Source organism: Eublepharis macularius, chromosome 3 (assembly GCF_028583425.1).
Source record: "Eublepharis macularius isolate TG4126 chromosome 3, MPM_Emac_v1.0, whole genome shotgun sequence".
NCBI lineage: Eukaryota > Metazoa > Chordata > Lepidosauria > Squamata > Eublepharidae > Eublepharis > Eublepharis macularius.
The window spans coordinates 89,062,528-89,081,723 of NC_072792.1; the positions used below are offsets into that span (position 1 = coordinate 89,062,528).

At 43.0% G+C, this 19,196-nt stretch overlaps 1 protein-coding gene across 1 annotated transcript in view; it reads left to right on the top strand.

Moving 5' to 3' along the window:
* The first annotated feature begins 5,600 nt into the window (after positions 1–5,600).
* The window catches only part of DNMT3L (DNA methyltransferase 3 like), a 45,114-nt gene continuing 31,518 nt past the window's right edge, over positions 5,601–19,196 (top strand). Inside the window, exons 1-4 of the mRNA XM_054974399.1 lie at positions 5,601–5,679; positions 7,837–7,929; positions 12,489–12,539; positions 14,107–14,151. Coding sequence (XP_054830374.1) covers positions 5,601–5,679; positions 7,837–7,929; positions 12,489–12,539; positions 14,107–14,151 — 268 coding nt within the window. The remainder of the gene's footprint in view (positions 5,680–7,836; positions 7,930–12,488; positions 12,540–14,106; positions 14,152–19,196) is intronic.

The window sequence follows — 19,196 nt, forward strand, 5'->3', positions numbered from 1 at the left end:
CAACTTTGTACCAAAAAAGTTTTGCATGTAGAAGAGGTTGCCAAAAATAAAATTGCCCTTGCCCTTGCCCTTGCCCTTGCCCTTGCCCTTGCCCTTGCCCTTGCCCTTGCCCTTGCCCTTGCCCTTGCCCTTGCCCTTGCCCTTGCCCTTGCCCTTGCCCTTGCCCTTGCCCTTGCCCTTGCCCTTGCCCTTGCCCTTGCCCTTGCCCTTGCCCTTGCCCTTGCCCTTGCCCTTGCCCTTGCCCTTGCCCTTGCCCTTGCCCTTGCCCTTGCCCTTGCCCAAGACGAAGACGAAGACGAAGACAAAGACAAAGACAAAGACGAAGACGAAGACGAAGACAAAGACAAAGACAAAGACGAAGACAAAGACAAAGACGAAGACGAAGACGAAGACGAAGACGAAGACGAAGACAAAGACGAAGACAAAGACGAAGACGAAGACGAAGACGAAGACAAAGACAAAGACGAAGACGAAGACAAAGACGAAGACAAAGACAAAGACGAAGACAAAGACAAAGACGAAGACAAAGACAAAGACGAAGACGAAGACGAAGACGAAGACGAAGACGAAGACAAAGACAAAGACGAAGACGAAGACGAAGACGAAGACGAAGACAAAGACAAAGACAAAGACAAAGACAAAGACAAAGACAAAGACAAAGACAAAGACAAAGACAAAGACAAAGACAAAGACAAAGACAAAGACAAAGACAAAGACAAAGACAAAGACAAAGACAAAGACAAAGACAAAGACAAAGACAAAGACAAAGACAAAGACAAAGACAAAGACAAAGACAAAGACAAAGACAAAGACAAAGACAAAGACAAAGACAAAGACAAAGACAAAGACAAAGACAAAGACAAAGACAAAGACAAAGACAAAGACAAAGACAAAGACAAAGACAAAGACAAAGACAAAGACAAAGACAAAGACAAAGACAAAGACAAAGACAAAGACAAAGACAAAGACAAAGACAAAGACAAAGACAAAGACAAAGACAAAGACAAAGACAAAGACAAAGACAAAGACAAAGACAAAGACAAAGACAAAGACAAAGACAAAGACAAAGACAAAGACAAAGACAAAGACAGCCGGGCCCCCGGGGGTCGCGGCTGCGCCGCTCCCCCCGACGCCCCCCGCCCCGCCTCCGGCGGGCCGGGGGCCCCCGGGGGTCGCGGCTGCGCCGCTCCCCCCGACGCCCCCCGCCCCGCCTCCGGCGGGCCGGGGGCCCCCGGGGGTCGCGGCTGCGCGGCTCCCCCCGACGCCCCCCGCCCCGCCTCCGGCGGGCCGGGGGCCCCCGGGGGTCGCGGCTGCGCGGCTCCCCCCGACGCCCCCCGCCCCGCCGCATTACAACTTTGTACCAAAAAAGTTTTGCATGTAGAAGAGGTTGCCAAAAATAAAATTGCCCATGCCCATGCCCATGCCCATGCCCATGCCCATGCCCATGACGAGGACGAGGACGAGGACAGCCGGGCCCTTGGGGGTCGCGGCTGCACCACTCCCCCCGACGCCCCCCGCCCTGCCTCCGCCATCAGTTATCAAACTCAGTTCAAAGTCTTGACTGTGAGATGGCCTTGGCCTGGCATATCGGTAGGACAACCTCTTCCTCTATGTTCCACCACAGCAGCTTTGCTCACCTGATCAGGGCTGTCTTCAGATACCGTCGAGGAGGTAGGGAGAAAGCTGCCATTTGTCTACTGAATGTAAAGCCTTTGTCCTTCACATATGTGAGAAGCTGTTCTCTTCCACATATGTGACAGGGGGAGGTAACCCCCCCCCCCATCAATCCTTGCCTTTTGAGTGCTGACATCTACAATGGATGCCCTGGCTCCATTTTTTGGGGTTCACCAACCCACACTTTACAAACCAGTGGGTGAAGAAGACATCATTTGTGCATGTTATCTACCTACCTCTTTGTGGCTGCATGGCAGGCAGATGTTTGGGATATAAACTTCCCTGTGTCCCAAATACCTGGTTCCAGGTCACAGCGTTAGCAAATATGAATGCCGTGCTGTCACAGGATGGCATTGTCAACGATATCAAAAGGCACTAAGAAGTACAGGAAAACAAACAAGGATGCAGTTTCCAAATAAGAGGATCAGTGTAGGGCATTCATCAGGGCAACAAATGATCTTAGTGTGCCATGATGAGGGCAACAATCAGACTGAAATGGATCATCTTTATCACGTGGCAACGGGGGTGGACAGGGTTGCCAAAGAAGCCATGGAAAATGGTTCTTCACCATTGGTCCCATCCCTCCTCCATCAACACTGCCTCATCTGGAGGAGATCCAACAGATAATGGGCTAATATGCAAGTACAAGCCAGCAGCAGGAGGCAGCACCACAGTGAAGCCAAGGACTATTGCTGCCTGTCTCCCTCGGCTCGTCTTTGCCTCACTTGCCTCATCATTGGTCATCTGTGGCTGGTGTCTCTGATCAAGAGGGATCACTGATGGGGCAACTGAGGCAAAGGCAAGCCAAGTGAGGAGGATAGGCAGCATCTGCAGCACCAGGCTTTTCTGCACCACTAGACCACTGGCTGATTCTTGCCTAGCCAGCCTTATTGGCCCTCCTGGCTGCCTGGGCACTGACGTGTGTGTGTTGTGTGCAGACAAGTGGTACCCCAGACCACCATCCCATAGGAAATTTTCTCCTAGGGGCCATAATGGCAAACCTGATCTTGCTTAGAAACCCTTTATCTGTTACATTCTAGAGTATGATATTTGCTGCTTCACCATCCTCAGCCTCCCCAGTCTTACAGTTGCTGACTCCTGCTTGTGCCAGCAGATTTAGGGGTAATATCAGAGGATGGTGTGGTTTAGGATGGAAAGGAACCTCGGTGGCATATAATGTCATAGAGTCCTCCCTCCAAAGCAGCTATTCCAGGGGAGTTGATCTCTCTTATCTGGAGATCAGCTGTAATTCCAGGAGAACTCCAAGCTCTATCTGGAGGTTGCAACCTTACCCAGTCTCCTTCTCTTCAAATCAGCTCTGCTGTTCCCTCCTGTATGCTTGAACCGTCTCTCCAAGCACCTGCTGACACTTTAGTCAAAACCCTCTTCAGATACCAATACTTCATGTAGCTTTCCAACCAAGCTGTCACGAATTTTTGCATCACTGATTTTGTCCACATTAATCCACTGTTCACTGTACAAACACACACACCCTTCGCATCATTTTTGCACTCACCTTCATTTTGACCCTCTAACTGAATTGGTCTATGGGAAGCAATCCTTAAAGTGGATTCCTTTTTTTGGTTTATTATATATATTAATCGGACATCTCTTAATTTTTTTTTCAAATAAATAAACAAATAAATAACTGAAAAAATAGGACATATTTTTTGATTGTTACTTGGAGCATCCAGCCAGGTAACTCCTCTTCGCCTGAGGCTAAGTCCCAGGCTACCAACAGATAATTGTTGGGGTGGAGGGAAGCGAAAAACATGGTCTGGGTGTGCTTTCAGTCCCGAGTCTGCAGAAAACTGCAGTCTGTTTTGTGCTGTTCCGTGAGCATATTGGCATAGAAAGGGTTAATTGAAGGGTGCCAGTCCAGAGTTTTCATTTCTAAAATATTGTTCTGGAGTGTCTCTAACACATCCCACTGCTTTTTGTAGCACTGGCCTTTCTTTAGTGCCCGTTCCGGGCTGTTTTGTGCTGTTCTGGGAGCTTTTTGGCATGGAAAGGGTTAATCGAAGGGTGCCAGTCCTGAGTTTTCATTTCTAAAATATTGTTCTGGAGTGTCTCTAACACATCCCACTGCTTTTTGTAGCACTGGCCTTTCTTTAGTGCCCGTTCCGGGCTGTTTTGTGCTGTTCTGGGAGCTTTTTGGCATGGAAAGGGTTAATCGAAGGGTGCCAGTCCTGAGTTTTCATTTCTAAAATATTGTTCTGGAGTGTCTCTAACACATCCCACTGCTTTTTGTGGCACTGGCCTTTCTTTAGTGCCCGTTCCGGGCTGTTTTGTGCTGTTCCGGGAGCTTTTTGGCATGGAAAGGGTTAATCGAAGGGTGCCAGTCCAGAGTTTTCATTTCTAAAATATTGTTCTGGAGTGTCTCTAACACATCCCACTGCTTTTTGTGGCACTGGCCTTTCTTTAGTGCCCGTTCCGGGCTGTTTTGTGCTGTTCTGGGAGCTTTTTGGCATGGAATGGGTTAATTAAAGGGTGCCAGTCCTGAGTTTTCATTTCTAAAATATTGTTCTGGAGTGTCTCTAATACATCTTCCTCTTTTTTTGTGGCACTGGCATTTCTTTAGTGCCCGTTCCGGCCTGTTCCGTCTCGTTCCGGCTTTTACCCTGTCCCTACGATAAGGACAAGCGGATTTACAATTCAGATTCCCCTTAGGAAAGCAAGATTTAGGTCCAGTAGCACCTTAGATACCAACTAGATTGTCAGGGTATATGATTTCGAGAGTCAAAGCTCCCTTCGTCAGATACAAGTAGGATTGGAGATTTCTAGGTGTTTTTTAATCCCTGTCAGAAGGTGAGAGGGGTGTTGCAGAGAAGTAAGATAGGAGCTCTGATTCTCGAACGCTTATCCTGGAAATCTAGTGGGCTTTTAAGGTGCTACTGAATCCGGATCTTGCTTTTCTACTACAAACCAACACTGTTACCCACCTGAATCACTTAGGAAAGGTGCAACTTATTTTCTTTCTTTAAGGCACTAAGAGATTTTCTATTGGCTTCTGACGGATATCAAACCCAAGAAGGCAGACAACAACGCAAACGCTATTTAAAATTTCTCCACTTTAATTAGGACATGCGCTACCCGTTGGTGTCTTTCATGTTTCACCGGGATGACAAGGAAACGTTTCAGAACTTTTTTACACGGGGTTCCTAAAGGTTTAGAAGCATTTCTAAACACATAAGCTCTAAAACAAAGATTTTAAAACGCTTTTTAAACTTCCATCTTTCGAATGCTGAGGTATTCGCGTGTGAATAGGCAACGATATTAGCAAGAAGAGTCGGGGGGGGGGAACCAAAACGTTCTTGGTTTGGCATTTATTTCTCTTTAAACGTGGGTGCTGACGGCGTAGTCCGAAGATCCCTTTGAGGTCCCGCGCTTGTGGGAGTTTACTCGAAGGGAAATGTTTGGGGCTGCAGATTTCATCCACAGACGTCGTCCAATGTCTCTCTAACTTGGGAAGGAGAGGAAATTCCCTTGTCGCCCGCGGGATCCTCCGGCTCTCCGGTCTCAATTACTTCCACTACTTCCCTTCGAGACTGCTAACACTCTCGGCGACTTCCAAATAACCCAGAGGCCACTTAACGGAAATTACACGTGGAACGTATATATATGTAATTCATAGTAAATCGGGTTATAAATGTCCATGATGCGATTGCTGCCATGATATCAGCGCCTTTCCTGCTAAAATTGTCCCTAGCAAAGTTTAGCGCGCGGATCTCGCCCACGGACATCAATTTCGCATAACCCTTCCGCCTCCCCCAGTTTTTCCTTCACGCTCGCAGAGAATAAGAGCCCCGCCCTTCCTCTTCCAACGTAGGGGGGCACGTCCATTGCCACGCCCTTCGCGTCCAGACTGCAGCCGGCGAGGGATCGGAGCCCCCGCCCCCGCCCCCACTGAAGACGCCTCCGCGTTCATGGCCGGCGAAGGAGAGGCTGTCATCGTGTTGGACAGCGACAGCTCCCTGGAGGAGATTTCCAGCGCCTCGGATGCAGGTGGGCGAGGGATGCCTCTGGGGGGCTGGTGAGGGCCCCGACGCCCATTGCAAGAGTTCAGTGCTGCTCTCCGGTTGCCTGCACCCGTTGAAATATGGTTGCCAGCATCCCAAATCTGAATCTCTCTTCAGAGGAAACAATCGAAATGGAAGGAGAGGACTCACCCAATTGCAAGGGAGACTTCAGCGCTGCACCCCCTAGACTACACAGGCAAATGTGTTTGTGTAATACAACTAAATAAATGTGTTTTCAGCCCAAGCCCCGTTTTGGGTAGGATTTCACAAATCTGTTCCATTAGCAGTGGCACTGGAAGCACAACTAGCAGATCCAGAGGAGTTAGCCCTGTTAGTCTGTAGTAGCAAAATAGAAAAGAATCCAGTAGCACCTTTAAGACTATGCAGAGGCTTGATGCATCTGAAGAAGAGAACTGTGGTTCTCGAAAGCTTATGCTACAGTAAAGTTGGTTAGTTTTAAAGGTGCTACTGGACTCTTTTTCTATTTTACAACTAGCAGAATGGATCTAGGGGATCCAACCCCATGTTGCCTTGGTAGTTTCCTCACATCCCATGGGACTTAGCAGTCTGCACACTTACTTTATTTACTTGTTTATAAATAGTTCTACCTTGCTTTCCCATCCAAAGACCCTCAAAGCAGCTACTCTTTATGGTCTCAGTACTTAAAATAATAATAATCACATTACTGTATGAGCAATAAAGAGAGTAGAGAGCTGGGGTGGCATGGTGGCTGGGATGACCCCACTTGCCCCAGAAGCTCACTGGGTGACCCTGGTCTGTCACAATCTCTCAGCCTAACCTACCTCACAGGGTTGTGGAGAAGGGGACAACAATGTGAAAAGCCACTTTGGGTCCTGACTAAGGAGAAAAGCAGGAAATAAATTTTAAAAATAAGTATAAATAAGTGGAGGAATCAATGAAACAAAAAAACTTAGAAACTATAAGTGATATCAGCAACATGAAGCAGCAGCAAAGATGACAGAAACATACCCTAGACAGTGAGGAAACATTTGCACATGATTCAGGTCAAATACTTAACAAAACAATCATGTTGCCGCTTGGCATTAGAAAGAAATTCCTGGAATCCACACGCTGAGCTCTACAAAAAATCCTTTCTTGAACCCATGGACTGTATTCGGGAGGGAGGTGAGAGAGAAGAACAGGGTCTCTCACCTGCAGATCTACACTGGAATAAGTTCCACTGCTCCCTATTAAATGTGCATAGAATTGCATTGTTGGTGGAAGTGAGCAGGAGTAAATATAAATGGCTACACATTTACTTGAGGTATCCAGTGGTTCTTCAATAACAGGGCAGCTTTGGGCATGTATCTATCATGTTACAAGCTGTGTAATTTTTTTAAAGGTACCGTGTTGCTTTATCTTTGCTGGCTGCTGTTTCTGTGCCAACCATGGATATTTTTTGGAGGTATCTATTTCTAGCATGGAACCTTCTTTTTAAAACAAATTTTTATTTGAAAAAAGAAATAGAAATGATAATAGAAAGTGCATAGAAGCATGGAACCTTCTTGTGTGACCGGGGGTGGGGGGATCTACATGGCAAGCGATGCCAGCTGTTAAAGACAGATTTTGTCAATCACCAAGCAAAAACAGCTTTCCAAGCTGGTGAGGCAAAGTGCAAACCAGCCCACCAGGAAGAGCCAAGAAGTGTGGGTTTTTTCATGGGGAAGAATGGCAATGAAAGGAGGACATGATGGAGGATTACAAGATTATGCATGAGGTGGAGAAAATGGATAGGGAGAACTTTTTTCTCCTGTCCCCAAATCCCAGGATTCAGAGGCATTCAAAAGAAGGATGGGCAACAGATTCAGAACAGACAAAAGAAAGTGCTTTTTTACTAACAGAAAATTAATTTGTGGAATTCACTACAACAAGACGGCTGCCAGGTTAGATAGTTTTTAAAGAAAGGGACTCAACAAATGTGTGAAAGACAGATCTGTCAATGGCCATTAGCCATTTTCGGAGACAATATTTTTCTAAATACTAGATGCTGGGAGAGAAAAATGGGGGACTCTTTGAGGGCATCTGGTTTGTGCTATGGAAAACAGATGTTGAACTACAGGTCTCTTTGTGGACGACCACATGATCACTTCTTATGGTACCCAGATGTCTTTCTCTCTTTCAGTTCTGTCAGGCAAAATCAGAAGCTGTTCTGATGTCATTTCTGTGAGCACTATGGAGCAAATTGCTCCCGCAACTCTCCTTAGACCAAACAGAGGTAATGGTGTTTTTTTTCTTTAAAAATTATGTTGGCATGGTGACCATAAAAATTTAAAACAAACGGAAGATTTGATCTATAAAAAAACAGTATTTCTGAGGTCATGTCATCTTGATCTTCTGCTATGGTAATGTCTGTAGTGCAGCTATTGTGGCACCTCAAGATGTCACCCCCCACACACCCCTGGTTTTGGCAGCAGTGGTTTCACCAAATCAGAACTGAGAAAGCAGGATGTTGGGCTAAGGTTTGGAGCTGCTATGTCTATTCTAGAGCAACAGCTGCTGCATCATCCTGTAGCCATCGCTGGGATTCACAGCCACATGGAGATTACGTCCTCTTTGACTAAATTAATCAACACATTAATGACTAAATCACAGGGCTGCTTGTTAACTGAATACTCCTGTACAACTTTTCAATCTTTGCAGGGCACAGCCCACAATCTCTAACGTAGACATTTATGTATTTGTTTATGACAGGTTCAAAGTGAAGCCCTGTATTTCCCAGCCAATAAACATTCAATGTATTAATTTTTTTATTTATTTAACTATAGATCTGGTTAAACAAAACATTATTAAATAGAAATGCAGAACACTGGCATACCCCATAGAAATCAATCTCATATAAAAAGTACATGTCATTATTATTCTACCTAAGTTGACTTTAAGAAATAAGGTTAAACTCCAAAGCTTCTTACACAGAGATTTGCCAAAAAAAAATGGGTGGATGGGATGGATTTCACTGAATTCCAAATCTGAGAGATTCAGAGGTTGTCAGGGGCGGACAGCTTGCATAGAAGCTGTTGCATAGGCCAACACATGACTTTACTAAACCTTCTGATTTGTGCTATCTAAAGGCATAATGTAAGGCACCTCTGAGCATCCCAAAGAATAATAGTTGTAAACTCTGTTCCATTTGCTCTGGGATTTATTCTGGGCATAAAGCCATTGATTTATAAGTAGTGGGAAAATGTATGTTTGCAGATTTTTAAAAGAACCTACAGTGTCAAAACATCGTAAAGGGTGTTTTAAAGTTAAAATCTACGCCAATAATTTTTGACAGTCCTCATGTAGATTGTGAGAGTTCTGTGTGCTGATTCTGAAAGGAGATCACTTACAGAACAGCTAATTCAGAAACATACTCAGTCCATTATCCAGAAGGATTTAGATATCTCTACTGAACGAATATTCTATAGCAAAGAAGATGCATTTTCCCATCTGGTGTTTCCTCTACTGTTTTGTATACTTTTAAAATGTTTGTATATCATTTATAAATGAGCAACCATCTACTGTATCCCTCAGGCACAAGAGTGTTGGACTAGTTCTTTTAAATAACAAAGAAGGGCCACTTCTTCGCAAAGATGCCTCCATCACTTCCCAGATCGTTTGTCTTTTTATATATTATCACTGAAATATACAAACTTTCTTTAAATGGAAAGAAAGCCTTCAGCTGTCACTTGGATGCTTTTGACAGCAAATGAAATTGACTAGCTGGGTAATCCGAAACAGAGTTACATCTTTCCACATTACTGGAGTAAGTGGACTTAGAAGCATGTAACTCTCCTTAGGATTGCACCCCAGGAGCTGCTACAAGATATATTCCCCCAGGTAAGGTAGAGATTGGATATAATACTATAAGGATTTCCTTTGGGGGGAGTCAGGTTGTATAAAGAAAAAATGTGATTGTAGTTTCTAGAGATCTGTGAATCAATTTCTCTCTTCCAGTTTTCTCAATCTATAGCAGTTCTCTGACTTCTGTGGAAGAAATTATTCACACAGACATTCCAAGCTCAAGTAGAGGTAATCATGTTTTCAAGCGGACCTAAATGTGTCTTTGTTTGCGGACTGTGTGGCTACCGTCCCCCAAAGTTAACTATGCTTGTGCTCTTCTCCTCCTCCACTGAGTTCAGATTTTTGGGTTGCTACCTTCATAGCTATTCTGAATGACAGTGGGTTGCCCCCAAAAGCAAGGTGCTGGACTGTTCCAGCAAAAGTCAAAACCAAAAGCCATGTAATATACCTTTGATTAAGACCAACCAGCAGCACTTGCCTTTGTATCAAAGCAGGCGGTCTGAGGCTGTGTATTCAAACCCAACTACATCATTACTGGCTATCGGATAATTTCAGAGGTGAAAGTTAGTGGACACAGGTGTTTAAAATTTATCCGCTCCTTTCTGCATAATGTGTCTGCTATGGGAGCCTTTTTGTTATGCAAAACATGCAGACTATATATATATATATGGGAGCCTTTTTGTTATGCAAAACATGCAGACTATATATATGCAGTTCAGGCTCTTGCTAAGCCACACTGACTTTCAGTACTGTCTTTGATCTTAGGCTCCACCCCTTTCAGGCTGCGCTGCTGGCTATGCAGAAAGTAAAGGCCAAACTAGACATGGCATTAGGGGATCTGTGACTTGCTCTCTCTGTTTGTTTGTGCTTAGTAGCAGCCATAGCATACAGCACAAGCCTGGATCAGGCAAAGGGCAGTATCTCCCTGCTGAGTTTTAACCTCAAGTCCTTTCTCCAGAATTGCTAAGTGGCCAAGGATGGAAATCCAGGCAATTTAAAATAGTCTGGGATCAAGCCAGGAAGAGAGGCCTCTGCAGGACTCCAAAGGCAGCACTCCAGCAGCCACGGACTTAGCTCAGAGGCAATGACGGAGGCAACACTTATCGAGGGCCCTACTGCTGGCCAGGTCTGAGCTGAATAGCCCCTGAAGCACTATTAGAATTACTGGGCTTGGCTGTTATTTATTTATTTATTAGATTAGATTTTTAGGCCGCCCTTCCCGCCAGGCGGGCTCAGGGTGGAGTACAACATTTCAATTTACATAAATAACAGTTAAAAACAGATAAAACATTATATAAATAACATTAAAACAACTTTATACAATAAATATAATACAGCTTCTCTTCAAATGGCAACAATAAAATACTACATTTCAGGGCCTAGCTCATACATAGGATCATATATAGGGTGGTGGACAGATCTTTAGTGTGGCCAGTGGGGGCCCAACCTAGCCTCCACCATACGCCTGGCAGAACATCTCTGTCTTACAGGCCCGGCAGAAAGATAACAAATCCCACCGGGCCCTGGTTTCCTCAGACAGAGAGTTCTGCCAGGTCGGTGCCAGGACTGAAAAGGCCCTGGCTCTGGTCGAGGCCATGCCGGCCTCCCTTGGGCCAGGAACCACCAACAGTTGTTTATTTGTTGAACTAAACATCCTCTGGGGTACATATGGTGAGAGGCGGTCCTGCAGATATGGTGGGCCCAGTCCGCATAGGACTTTATAGGTCAACACCAAAACCTTGAACCGGACCTGGTACTCAACCGGCAACAAATGCAGCTGGCGTAGTACAGGTGTTATATGTTCCCTAATCAGGACCCTTGCAATTACTTGCGCAGCTGCATTTTGGACCAGCTGTAGCCTCTGGATCAGGCCCAGGGGAAGCCCTGCGTAGAGTGAGTTGCAGTAGTCTAGTCTAGAGGTACCCATTGCTTGGATCACTGCAGTTAAGTCATGGGTCAACAGATGGGGACAAGCTGCCGGGCCTATCTTAGATAAAAAAATGAAAACCGGGCAACCGCTGCAACCTATGCCTCCGTAGTCAGGGAGGCATCCAGGATCACCCCCAGGATCCTAACTCTCAAAACCGGCACAAGTAGTGCTCCATCAAGAGCGGGGAGCTGGAGTCCCGTGCCCATGGCCCCCAGACCCACATGCAGGACCTCCATCTTTGTGGGATTTAATTTCAACTGACTGTGCTTCAACCATCAAGTCACAGCTTCAAAGGCATGCTCCAAGACATCTGGGGCAGAGTCGGGCCGTCCGTCCATCATCAGATATAGTTGGGTGTCATCAGCATATTGATGACACTGAAGTCCAAAACTCCGCACCAGCTGGGCGAGGGGGCACATATAAACATTAAACAGTAATGGGGAGAGTATTGCCCCCTGAGGGACACTGCACACCAGCGGGTGATGGGATGACAATTTCTCCCCAAGTGCCACCCTCTGTCCCCGACCATGGAGAAAAGAGATACACCACTCTAAGGCAGTCCCTTAGAGGTGAGGAGGTGGGTCAATAGATTGTAGTCGACCATATCAAATGCTGCTGACAAATCCAGTAGTATCAGCAACACCGATCTGCCATGATCCAACTGCCTGCAATCCAGCTGCCTGCAGAGGCCCTTCAAGGCTGTGGCCAACCAGGGCCTTTCCCTGGCACAATACAAGTACCTGTTTATTTTCCCATATGGGGCAGCTGTGTCAGTAAAATGTCATAAATTCCTTTCCCTGAAGTACATTGCCTTCCTCCCCAGCTGCTATTTTGGGGGGAGGGAAATCCATTCACAATGACATCTGTAGTTTGGACTGTAGTTGCTTGTGACAGTTCAGGTATATAAAAATGAACAGTGTGATATATAGGAAGAGGGGTTATACCATCGTTCTTTTGTCCCCTCATAATTGTTTTCTTTACCTCTCTCCCCACCACCACCCACACACTCATAATACCCAGGTGTTTCACTGGAGAAATTGAGTTCTGACATTTTTTTTCAGGGAGCTCGGTGAAAGAAATTACTCTTGCAAGTTCTCAAGGGCCAAACAGAGGTAATTTTATTTCCAAGCAGAATGAAATACATCGCAGTATTTGACAGTGCTCAATGTAATTATTTTTTCTGCCTGAATCTGTGTTTGGTTTTTGAACTGTCTCTTTAACTTTACATACACAAAAGGTTTATCTACACTTACTTGTTGCTATTTTGGACCACAAAAATCCAGAAAACTGCATGAAGGTGTGGAGGAGGGTTGTGCAGTTATTCCTGCTCTGAACCAAACTGACACCTGACAGGAAGACTACACTTTTAGTAGCATCAGAGACTACTCCCTACCCACCACCACCTGTGGAACGTGCACAAGACCTTATATACAACAAAACAATAAAAATTGACTTTCAGAGAATGTCCACTTACCAGAAATTCCAGCTCTGATGCACAGGTGGATTTTAATGGCTTTATTGCTTTTTATATGGATAATTTCTTTTTACATGATTTGTATGGAATTTTGGTAAAGGTAGAATTTAAAAAATTCCTAAGTAAATAAATGTATGTCCTCAGCAGGGCCAGTTCCAGGTTTTGGGGACCCCAAGCAGAGAGTTCCTAGGACCCCCATCCTGTCCTCTGCTCACCCCCAGGCTCTCTTCTCTCACCCTTCTTTTTTCTCATCTTTCTGCATGCCTCCCACTTGCCTGTACGTCCTTCCACGGCCCACTTGCAAGCCCTCCCTCTACCACTAATTGTCACAGCCACCTGCATGTGAGCATCTAGGAGCATGGATGTTGGAGCGCTAACAAATGAGTGAGCGCAGAGTGACAGAATTTGTCCTTGCCATAAGTCCTGGGCCCTGGCAGCTGCCCCACCTCAGGGTAGTCCAATGCGGGCCCTAGTCTTAAGTCAGGCCATGTGCCCTTTGTGCATCATTGAGAAAGAACAGTCTCACAAACCCTGTGGAAGGCTATCGGTGTTTATGCCTTTTGGACCAATATCAGAAGACTGTCTCATAGCATAGGAGCAGAGATGGGAAAAATCCAAGAAAGGGCTTAGGCGGAATGGGCCTCCCAAGGCAGGAGGTGGGGAGATCACAAACTGCTGAAGGACAATTATTATTGGCACAGAAGTTGATGGGTTTTAAGTAACAACCGAAGTGTCTCATGGCAAGTATAGTCCCTATCCCACTCCTATGCTGATATTCTAGCTAGGAGTCTAGATGATGCTTTAATCACTTTGGAAGTTTATCTGTGATGGTTGAAAGTGCCAGCAAGATATAACTTATTTACAGCAACCCCTGCCGGGGTTTTGAAGGAAATATCTATGCATATTTGTATAATGCTGTGAAATTTTGGGATGCAAAGCAAGACAGAAATAATGTAAATTTTAAAAAATACATTTGTATTATAATCTGCTAAACTTCTTTAGTGCCCCAAATTATATAGAATTTTGAACCTCTCTGGAGCTTTTGTGTCATCTGTGAAAGTTATCATTGTGGGACAGAATATACCAAAGAAATTAAGCACTTATTCTAATTAATGTAGCCTTCATACTTGTCTAATAGAGAACTTTAAATACAAACTGATTTAAGACTCACATGTCAAAAAATGAATTTATTCCTTTTTTTAAAGAAAATCTTGCATATGAAGTAATCCATAAAAAGAGACGTATTGAAGGTGAGAGAATTTCACATAATTGGTGCCTCTATTGCTATTAGGAATAATACCTATTAGGGACTTCCGGCTGGGGATCCATGAAGGTCTAACGCAGCTCTAAGAGCTGAGCTGTCCGTGCCGCTGTTTTGGAGGCTGGAGGGGCGTAAACTGCCCGCAGCCACCTGTTCTCAGGCAGAGAACAGGCGAGAACGCTCGAGAACCTGAGGGCGCGTTGATCTCAGGTGAGGGGGGGCTCTACACAATGAGCCCCCACCCACCCTTGAGGAAATAAGAGGCAAAAGTGGATTTAAGAACTGCAACAGATTAGTTATATAAGGGGAAGATTTCGGCAAGAAAAAATTTGAAAAAGTAAATTTGTAAGGAGAAGCTAGCGCGGAAATTGGATTATTGTTTACATACCTGTGGCTGGGAAGAGATAATAGACTGTGAGAAAGCTTAAAAAATCGCGAGAACTGCTGTGAAATGTAGAGGAACAGGAAGTGCGTCAGAACCATAAAGAGACAGAAGAGAAGGGCTCTTCTCTTGAATGCCGGAAGTAGGGCGACGCCATTTTGAAAGAGGGCAACTGGCGACTTCAATGAAAAAGGAAGTAGGCCATCTTTAAAGAAGGTAAGGGTGAACGCTTCAGTATAAAACCATAGAGAAAAAACGCCCGACATTTTGGACAGTTTAAAACAGGATTTGAGAAAAATAAACTGGATTTGGACTTTTAAAAGTAAAAGAAAGTAAAAAAGCAACGTCACGGATTTAAGGAAAAGGGCAGACTCGTGGGAGCGAAGCAAAGCTATCCCCACGATGTCGAAGAAAGAGTGGCAAGCTACAATGGAAAATCTTGATAAAAAAGTTTCAGAGGGAAATAAAGAGCTTAAGGACATGATGCTAGAGATGGCGAAAGAATTAAAAGACTTTAAAGTGACCCTTAAATTGGAGATGGCAGAACTGACAAAAGGTATAGATAAAATACAAAATGATCTACAAGTTACACAGCAGAGAGTCAACGCAGTAGAGGAATCGGTGGAAACTTTAGCAGATGTGCAAAAGACTGAAATGAGGGGGATGAGAGACAGAATGGCCGTGGCAGAAAGTAAACAGATGGAAAAACAACTCAGATTTCGCTCAGTCCCAGAAGTAGAGGGAAAATCAGCCCAAGAACAGATTACAGAAATTTTGGCAGAATACCTGGGGAAAGAGGAGGAAGAAATTGCAGCTTTCCTGGACGTTGTGTATAGAATCAATTCCAGATTCGCAGCTCAGAGGAAGTTACCAAGGGATATGATTGTTCAATTTACGACTAGAAGCACAAGAGAATTAATTGTGAGCAAACAATTTCAAGATCCATTAGAAGTCGATGGAAAAGTGGTGAGAATCATGAAAGAGTTGCCCAGATCGGTGTTGTTTAAGCGGAAGAAGTATAGAGAACTGGTTCAGATGCTAAAGGAGTTGAAAATCAGATACAGATGGGAAATACCAGAAGGGCTGACATTTGAGTTTGGTGGAGTCAGAAAGAGTGTCAGATCTGGACATGAGATGGAGACTTTTATTAGGGAAAATGAAAAGGACTTACCAAAAACTACAAGAAAGTGATCATGGAATGTAAAGTTATATCTTGGAATGTTAATGGACTAAATTCACCTTGTAAACGCAAAGCTACTTTCCACTGGCTATCAAAGCAAAAATGTAATATAGTTTGCCTGCAAGAGACACATATTAGAAAGCAGGTCGAAAAATATTTGAAATTTGTTAAATTGGGAAAAGAATTTGTTGCTGCTTCTAAAAAGAAAAAGAGGGGAGTTGTATTGTACATAAAAGAATTGCAGCCCAGACTAGTTTTAAAAGATGCAGAAGCCAGATATTTAGCAGTGGAAATCATTTGGAACTCTAAGAAAATATTGATGATTGGGATCTATGCACCTAATGGTGCAAAAGAAAATTTTTTTTAAGGACTTAGAGAAACAATTAGATGAATTGACTTATGATCACATAATATTGGCCAGTGACTTCAATGGTGTCACAAATTTGGAAGAGGACAAGCAGTCTAAAGCTGCTCACAAAAAAAGAGGACTATTACCAAAAGCGTTCTTTATGCTTAAGGAACAAGAAAGTTTAGAAGATGTGTGGAGGAGACAATATCCTAAGAACAGACAATATACATTTTACTCTGCAAGACATTTTACATTATCAAGAATAGATATGATCTGGGCCTCTAAAGAACTGACGTTATGGACCAGAGAGGTGGAGATAATGCCAAAGGTAGGCTCAGATCATAATCCAATCATGTGGAGATTTGGGAAAAATAATAAAAGAAAAGGATGGAGAATAAATGAGGACTTGTTACAAATAGAGGAAAATATTGCGTTGCTGCGAAGGGAGACCAAATTTTTCATACAATATAACCTGAATAAAGAAGTGCCGACCAACAAAGTTTGGGATACATACAAAGCGGTGGTAAGAGGCATACTAATAGACCTGAACGCAAGAAATAGGAGGAAAAAGGAGGAAAAGAGATCTGAAATTTTGGATAAAATAAAAGCCAAAGAGATACAACTCAAGAAAAGACCGGGGGGAAAAAAGATATATCAGGATATTAAAATTCTGCAGGAACAATTGACAGCAATGGACAATAAAGAATTAGAGTGGAATTTAAAGAGGATGAATCAGAGGTCCTTTGAAGGTGCAAACAAACCTGGGAAATATTTTCCTACAAGGTCAGAGCTTTTGCGGATGACATAATGCTAATAGTAGAGGATCCAATTGAAAATATGCCAAAGGTAATAGAGAAAATAAAAGAGTTTGGAGATTTGGCTGGATTCTACGTGAATAAAAAGAAGTCAAAGATCCTATGTAAGAACATAACCAAACAGAAGCAGCAAGAGCTAATGGAGATAGACTGTGAGGTGACTAATAAAGTAAAATATCTTGGCATTGAACTGACTGTGAAAAACATAGATTTGTTCAAAAATAACTACGAGAAATTGTGGATACAAATAGAGAGAGATTTAATAAAATGGAACAAATTGAATCTATCATGGCTGGGAAGAATTGCAACAGTAAAAATGAACGTTCTACCACGTGTGATGTTCTTGTTGCAAACCATACCAATTATTCGAGACTCCAAACAATTTGATAAATGGCAAAGGAAAATCTCAGACTTTGTGTGGGCAGGCAAGAAACCACGAGTGAAAATGAAGGTTTTACAAGATGCGAAGGAAAGAGGTGGCTTGCAACTGCCCAACATAAGACTGTACCATGAGGCAGTATGTCTTGTATGGCTGAAAGACTGGATAACTTTAAAAAACCGTAAGTTACTGGCCCTGGAGGGACACAAAAAAATATTTGGATGGCATGCATACATGTGGTATGATAAAGTAAAAGAGGACTCTTTGTTTTTGCACCATTATATTCGGAGAAGCCTCTTCATGGTCTGGAAAAAATACAAGCTGTATGTGGAAGAGGGAATTCCTTCATGGGTGGTTCCGTATGAAGTAATAGATCCGAGAACTGTCGACAATGAACAGCAATGTCTAACTTACAAGGAGATTACGCAAATACAACATTCAAAATTGAGAATAAAGACAGAAGAAGAATTGTCTCCTTGTTATGGATGGTTCCAGTATAGACAGATCAGAGACCTTTATAATGCGGACTGCCAGAGAGGAGGAATAAGATTGGAAAATTCAGAGGAAGTGTTACTACAGGAAGGCAAGAAAGAAATATCCAAGATTTACAAATTACTTTTTAAATGGTTTACGGTGGATGAAACAGTAAAAGTTCAGATGGTGAAGTGGGCAATAAATTTTCATAAAGAAATAACAATGGAAGCATGGGAATACCTATGGAAAAATACAGTGAAGATCTCAACCTGTACGAACATTAAAGAGAATGTGTACAAAATGACATACAGATGGTATTTAACGCCAAAGAAAATTGCGCTAGGAAATACCAATATGTCAGACAAGTGCTAAAAATATAAAAAACATGAAGGATCATTATATCACATGTGGTGGACATGTGAAGTAGCTAAACAGTACTGGGGAGAAATAATTGAAGTAATAAATGAGATTTTACAAATACAAATAAATAAGAACCCAGAACTGTTGCTACTGAACTTGGGAATGGAGACAGTTCCAATGCAGCACAGAACATTGTTATTTTACATGACAGCAGCGGCAAGACTTTTATATGCGCAGAAATGGAAGACACAAGAAATACCAACTGTAGAAGACTGGATTTACAAATTGCTGTACATGGCAGAAATGGACAAAATGACAAGGAAACTTAAAGATCTTGACCTAGGGCAATATATTGTTGATTGGGGGAAACTGAAACAATTTCTGGAAAAAAATGGGATGTAAAAGGAGAACTGTGGCAGTTTGAAAATTTTTAAAGAATAGTGTTGTAATGACAAGAGAGAAGGGATCTTACCATTTAGGGGGAATGTAATTATAATCTAAGATTATATAATGTTTAAGGGGATTTTACATTGAATATATGGGATAATGAGAAGGGGTAAACAGATATCTCGATGAGGTATACTATACATGATATATGACATAAAACAACGGGTTAGTAGATCAGACTCTATATATAATATGATATGTGGCTGTGTTGTGTGGTGATGTGTGCTGTGCTACATTGGTGGCATAGCATACAACATATATATAATATATTACTGTGATATATACTATATTGATAGTGTATTTGATGGAGTATATGTTGAAAAGAAAAATAGAATAAGTTTAAAGTAAGAGATAGGGTGATCTTTGTTATATATTATATCATATTAGTATGTTATATTGAGTTGAGATATACTATATTGATAGTAAGTTTGATAGAGGTTATGTATAAATAAGAATGTGCTTAGAATAAGAGATATTGAATTAGTGTTGGTAGGGAAATATAAATGAAATAGATTTAAGTAATAAGAAGGGTTAGGGGTTGGAAAGCTGTTGGAAGTCAATAGGGAGGGGGGAGGAAAAGGGTGGGGGTTAGAGCAGGGGGGGAAATGGGATTATTTGTGTCAAATTTGTAAAATTTTCTTTGTTTTA